This window comes from Arachis duranensis, chromosome 1 (genome assembly GCF_000817695.3).
Source record: "Arachis duranensis cultivar V14167 chromosome 1, aradu.V14167.gnm2.J7QH, whole genome shotgun sequence".
In the NCBI taxonomy this organism is placed as follows: domain Eukaryota; kingdom Viridiplantae; phylum Streptophyta; class Magnoliopsida; order Fabales; family Fabaceae; genus Arachis; species Arachis duranensis.
The window spans coordinates 99,301,576-99,307,876 of NC_029772.3; the positions used below are offsets into that span (position 1 = coordinate 99,301,576).

The 6,301-nt window shown below is 39.3% G+C and overlaps 2 protein-coding genes across 2 annotated transcripts in view; one reads left to right on the top strand and one right to left on the bottom strand.

Moving 5' to 3' along the window:
• Nucleotides 1–2,076: 2,076 nt before the first annotated feature.
• Nucleotides 2,077–2,754, bottom strand: LOC127740631 (uncharacterized). The gene is made up of 2 exons (XM_052251843.1): nt 2,655–2,754; nt 2,077–2,528 (listed from the first exon to the last, which is right to left on the bottom strand). Exons 1-2 carry the CDS (start codon nt 2,752–2,754, stop codon nt 2,077–2,079), a joined length of 552 nt encoding a protein of 183 aa, XP_052107803.1.
• A 747-nt stretch (nt 2,755–3,501) lies between these two features.
• Nucleotides 3,502–6,301, top strand: part of LOC107470417 (GPI ethanolamine phosphate transferase 3) — a 6,883-nt gene continuing 4,083 nt past the window's right edge. Inside the window, exons 1-9 of the mRNA XM_016089821.3 lie at nt 3,502–4,064; nt 4,333–4,367; nt 4,481–4,602; nt 4,757–4,846; nt 4,985–5,104; nt 5,240–5,323; nt 5,428–5,505; nt 5,811–5,936; nt 6,069–6,158. Coding sequence (XP_015945307.1) covers nt 3,781–4,064; nt 4,333–4,367; nt 4,481–4,602; nt 4,757–4,846; nt 4,985–5,104; nt 5,240–5,323; nt 5,428–5,505; nt 5,811–5,936; nt 6,069–6,158 — 1,029 coding nt within the window. The 5' untranslated portion in view covers nt 3,502–3,780. The remainder of the gene's footprint in view (nt 4,065–4,332; nt 4,368–4,480; nt 4,603–4,756; nt 4,847–4,984; nt 5,105–5,239; nt 5,324–5,427; nt 5,506–5,810; nt 5,937–6,068; nt 6,159–6,301) is intronic.

Sequence of the window (6,301 nt, forward strand, 5' to 3'; positions counted from 1 at the left end):
TTCTTTATTCAGCTCAACTTCTAGTTTGTCCAGAAAATCACATCTTTCGTACCTGGACGAATTTTGGACACCTCTTAATCTGCTTAATAAAGTTTTTTTCTGCTTGAAAATGTTACCAAAAACTAATTGGTTCTATTCCTTAATTTTTATTCTGAAGTCCTGAATAGTATTAGGAAGGCTACTGTCCTTTAGCCAATTCTACTTTAGAAAATTCTAGAAGTCATATTGTTGCATCGACATGTGTTCAAATAAAAAAGGTTTGGCTGTTGGACATCTACTTCTCCTCTATCAACATGGGATGGTGGTCTGAGCGGACTATGGGGAGAGTTTCTACAACTGCATCATGAAATCACAGACTCCACTCCGCATTGCATAAAGCCCTGTCTAGCCTCTTAAATATATGACAACTATCACTCCGTAGCAGACCCCTCTAGGTGAATCTGGTGCCTTTGAACCCCCAGGTCTATGTGATTGCAATCATCCATCCAATCCTTCAACCTTCTTATTTGGATCATGTTAAGGGGAGCTCCTTCTTTCTTTTAAGAGACATCCTCAATCTATTTGAAATCTCCACAGAGGAGCCAGGATTGCTGCATTGATGCTGCGAAGTCTTTCAAGAACCGTCTCCCTTCTCTTTGCTTGTTTTCATGCGAACTGGCATATACAATCGTAAGCTCTCAATGGCCAGAGATGTTAGCGACTTTAACATGGAGCGCTTATTCATGCCTTCGGATCTCATTAACCTGCAGGCTAGTATCGTTCCAAAGCAGCCAAATTCCCCCTGCAAAACCTTGTGCATCCACAATAATATGATTATTGAAATCAGTTCTTTTGATAGACTCCAAAGCTGTAGTACCACTACAACGTGTCTCCTGTATAGCCACTAAATTAGGCTTATATTGTAACACATACTCCTTTAAGGTCTTGGAGAAGTTGGGGCCTGCAGCCCCTCTAGCGTTCCAACAAAAAATATTCATAACGCAAGAAACGAGGGAGGTATAAGTCCAAAGGGACCAAGGAGAAAAAAAATAGACCAGACCCAATTAGGCCATCTCTACATCTTCCCCCAAAGGGCCAAACCTGTTATCTCTGTTCATCACGACAATAGTTTCCTCTATCATAATCTCATCTAATTCAGAACCCAAGAATTGCATTCCTTCTGGGTTCGGTGGTTTAAGGTGGGGTATAGGCCCAATAGGCGTTTATAACACAAAAGTGTCTCCTGAGCCCATTATCTCATCAGTAACAGGTGGGCTGTCAGAGAAGCGGTTGGGATTACTATTATTAAGAAGGGGTTGGGGAAAGGCCCTCCCCACTTCAGTTGGAGTCATATTGTCCTTACCTAGGATGCGCATAGGCCTTTCCTGATTGGATGCTCTGTTTAAGGTGGTCTGGTAAAAAGCATTTTGGGTTGCTTCAGGTTGATCTTGATTTGAGCCTGGTTGGGTCTGTTCTGAATTTTGGGCTATGCTCAAAGCTTTTGCCCTCCTCATATGGCTACCTGACACAAATTCTTTCGGAGATCCTTCCACCTGTTTCCCTGCATGGGGCCTGCACATTACCATTATTACTAAATCAATTGTTGTTGGGTTGATTCTGTACGTCCTCCACAGTGAGAACTTCCTATCTTGATTTTATTCCACTACCTCTTTCTGTCCTTTCTGACCTCCCTAGTGAGCACCTCCAGCCACATTCCCTCCCTCACCATTAGCTTGTCTCCTTGTCCTTTTCTGCTTTTTAACCACCATCCATGGCCCAAACATTGGAGTCTTTTGAATTATTGTTTTTACTTTTATTATTTGGCCTCCCTATCCTCCTGTCTTTGATGCCATTTTGGCTCTCCTCCTGTGGGTTCGCCTGATTTTTTGTATCTTGGTCTCCACTTGTACCTCCGGCTGTTGCACTTTGTGCTTTCTCTACACATTCTTTAATATGACCAAACTTTTCACATGTGAAGCATATCATATACAGCTCTTCATATTCTATGTGAAAGTTTCTCCCATTCACTAGGTATTTGAAATGCAAAGGCTTATCCAGATCCATCTCCACGTAGAGATGTGCGAACTTGTCTCTGGTCTAACTAGCAGTATACATGTCCACTTTCAATGTATTTTCAATTTGATCCCCAATTGTACCTAGGAACTGCTTATCATAGTATTTAATAGGGATATCTGGGAGGCATACCCATGTTGCGATTTTATTGATGGCCACTCCAAAGGGATAGAAATCTAGTGTCCATTGCCGGATAGTGAGGTAGTGGTCGAAAAGGAGCCACGACATTCCCTTTATGACATGCCAATAGTCATCTTCATTGTACAGCCTGGCAACAAAGTATTCATTTCCAAGGTCTATTAAGACCATACCTCCTATTTTGGCCCACATGGTATCCAATTTCCTTTTGAGGACTCTATAACTAATCCTTCTCCCTAGAAGCTTGATAATGAGCGCCTGCTTCCAAGGCTTCTCCAATATTTTCTTCTCAGTTTTGTTAACATGGATGCTGAAGGTGCCATCTTGAAGCTTTTTGACTGAGATAGATGGGTTACTATGTTTCTCCTTCTTCTTCTAGCGTATGGCTTCCCTTTGAGCTTGACTCATCTCCAGTTCTCCCATGTCTGTCCCAAAGTCACTTTCTAAAAAGTCTTCAGACATACCCTTATCCTCATTAGAGTCCTCCGATTCTACTGGTTGTGGCTCCAAGCTACCGTGAATGACAAGGTCTGCGTATGTTCTTCTTCTTCCATTCTCCCTCATAAAGGCAGTCTTATTAAACATCCAAGGCTCCTTTCTCGGAACTCTCAACGTTTAACCTCCAAAAACTCCAACATCATTTTGTATCTTATTCTTTCTCCGTTGGAGTTGGTCCGCTTCTTCAAGCGATGGTTTCGGTTACATGACGTTTCCTTCTCTGGATTGATGTTCTCTCAACCAATCCTAAATTTAGTCTAAAGCTGCTCAATCATTTTTATTTTTGAGTGAATGCCCAATCCAGTCCCTGATAATTTTTTTGATAGACTACGAGGCCTCTGAACAAAAACAAAAAATCTTTTTTGGCTCTTGATATTTAATTTTGTGAGACTGGTTAATCCCTCTGTCAATGATCTCTTTTCAAAACATACTTATATGACACATTAATCATTAATATATCCTCTATTTAATTTTATAAGTAAAAATAATTTAAAAATTACTAATATTTTTTTTACACAATAAATTTAGCTAATGTATTTGAAAAAGATAATAAAAAAATAAAACTAAAAACTAAACGACATTGACAATTGTCATTAAAAGACAATGAGATTCTCAACAAAAAAGAATTTGTTAATCCTAGTTGGTTCTCAATAGATAAATCAACTGTTTAACATGCCATGTAGGTTTATTACATTAATACAGAAAAAAAATATTAATAGAGAGACTAATCGTCAGGGACTGATCCAGTTAGACCGAAGCCTAACTGAACCGGACCAACACAACCAAAAAGCACCCGACCCGGACGACCCATCCCCCAACAGACCCATCCTCGTCGTGCCCATGACTGCCGTTTCTTCGGGTTGAAGATCTCCATCTTCAGCTCACTGGTCCCCGTCCTCGAGTGTTATCGTCCTCCTGTCCTCGCCGCTTCGACGCCATCTCATCCTCTTCTTTTCAGATGTCTTGTAACCTCCGCAGCCTGAAAGTCAATGAAAGTCTATTGTAAAGGAGAGAAAAAAAGCCACAGATCTTGACTGAAAAAAAAGAAGAGAAAAAACTCCTGAATAACGAAGTCGTTGGCAAAAAAAGAAGATGAAAGAGAGAGAGATAGAGGGAGCGGCGCGGCGGAGGAAGATCACCGGGAAATGGCGATACACCTGGCACCTGTGGGTGACGCTGCTGCTCCACATCGCCGCCATTGTTCTATTCACGAGAGGCTTTCTACTCACGAGAACAGAGCTTCCCCATTACAGCAACTCCTCTGACGTGTCCGAATCACAGTGCCTCTATTCTTCCTCTCACAACAACACCACCACTTCCTCTTGGACTAAACCCGCCGTTAACCGCCTCATCATCATCGTTCTCGATGCCCTCAGGTACTCTACGTATTATATAATATGTATACTAATACTTGTTTAGTTGACCTTCAATTGTGATCTATGTTGCTTACATATGAATACGATAATTGAATACGATTCATCACGATATGTAAATGCGACACTTAAATGAAGAAATGAGTTACAAATTTAACAAGTTTAATATAGTAATATTTGATGCAGATACGTGTAAGCGAGTAAAAGTGAACTATCTGAGCATCATACATTGTGATTAACGGTTGTCATGTTATAATTATTTGTCGCTCAGGTTTGATTTCGTTGCTCCTAGTACCTTCTTTCCAGGTATGTGCCTTACTCTTGAATCTTTAACAATTGTTGCACGTCATGATTTTTTTTTTCTTTGAATTTGTTAATCATTATTATTGTATGTTCGTTAATGTGTGATGTGATGGCAGAGTCGAAGCACTGGATGGATAAGTTGAAAGTTTTGAAGGAAGTGGTATCTAAAAGTCCAACTTCAGCTAAGATTTTCAAGGCCATTGCTGATCCTCCTACCACCAGTTTGCAGCGCTTAAAGGTTTGGTCGAATTTCAAACTGTTTTCTTTTCATTATATATCACTTAACTTCGTTAACAGTTACATTTTGTTGTATGAATCACAATTCTCTCACTTGGAATGTGTAGCTTTGAGCTGACAGCTTTCTCATATTGTATTATCTTATGTTATGATAGGGCTTGACGACTGGTGGGCTTCCTACTTTTGTAGATGTTGGTAATAGTTTCGGCGCCCCGGCCATTGTTGAAGATAACTTTTTAAATCAGGTTTATAAAACTTCGCATTTCAAATATTGATTTTTTATTTTTTCTTTTCAAGATTTTAGCAGGTTCTACTTTTAAATTCCAGATTTTGAATAGTCCTCCAAGGTAGTTTGATCTAAACTTTATCTATTAACTTAACAGTTGGTTCAAAGTGGGAAGAAAGTTGTTATGATGGGAGATGATACATGGACACAGTTGTTTCCACATCATTTTGAAAGATCGTACCCATACCCTTCTTTTAATGTCAAAGATCTTGATACAGTAAGCCTTATGAAGATTGATTTTCGAGTTACTTTCTGATGCAGTCAGTACCTATTAATTTGAGTAGTGGGGGATTCTCTCTTTTCTTTTGCTCCATTTTTCAATGACTATGACATACTATTGCATATTGTCTAGGTTGACAATGGATGCATTGAACACTTATTTCCATCCCTGTATGAAGATGATTGGGACGTCCTCATTTCACATTTTCTTGGAGTGGTATGCTTTATTGTATACTAGCTAATACTCCCACTATCCATATTCTCTGCCCTGTTATTCAGATTATTGTGAACCTTGTCTTGTATTGTTTCTGCCTTGGTCAGGATCATGCTGGACATATATTTGGTGTTGACTCCACTCAAATGACAGAAAAGTTGGAGCAATACAATAGCATTTTAGAAGTAAGTTTTTGTACTTCCTGATTTTGACATATATTTGTGGTCTACCTGGCATAGTTCTCCGTTACTTCTCTTGTTTTTTGATTGTCCCTTGGTGTGTGACGGGGCTTTTGTGGCTTCTGTTTGCTGCTTTGATGATCCAATCATTTTTTCGTTATGCTTTTTTACTACATTCCTGGGCTTATGGAACCTCTTCATGTCAGTTGCATGGTGGTGAACTGGTCATTTAGTTATCCAATACACGCAGTTTAGTCTTTTATTAAATCCCGTGTTTAGTTAATGAATGAAGTTGCCTGATTTTGTTTTAGAAAGTTATTGAAGTGCTGGAGAAGGAGTCTGGACCTGGGAGATTACATGAGAATACTCTGCTGGTGGTAATGGGTGACCATGGACAAACTTTAAATGGTGATCATGGTGGTGGGGGTGCTGAAGAGGTATATTCATTACATGTGGTATCTGTTGATTTCTTTTTTTTTTCTTTTTCGTGTGTGTGTGTGTTCGAACATTGATTAATTTATATACTTTTCAGAAATTTTACTAAGGATATTTGCAATGATGCCTTGCAGGTGGAAACTGCAATTTTTGCTATGAGTGTTAAGAAACCTCCTTCTTCTGTACCAGTTGAATATGACACCTCTTCTTGTCAACTAGATCTGGTATTTACTCCTGCTTTTACGCATACATAATCATGCTGGTTTCTCCACCTTTTCTGCATGATACTTGTAGAAAGCTAAAAATCGACAACATAAAATAATTTTGAAGATCTTGAATCAAAGACCATATCTAGTTTTGGATTAAA

Bases quoted from the DNA above. Each gene is read 5' to 3' on its own strand.
- LOC127740631 (XM_052251843.1), bottom strand. From the start codon at position 2,754: ATGAGGGAGAATGGAAGAAGAAGAACATACGCAGACCTTGTCATTCAC. The intron at 2,529-2,654 runs GTATGTCTGAAG...CATCTATCTCAG, and splicing joins GGACTCTAATGAGGATAAGG to TCAAAAAGCTTCAAGATGGC.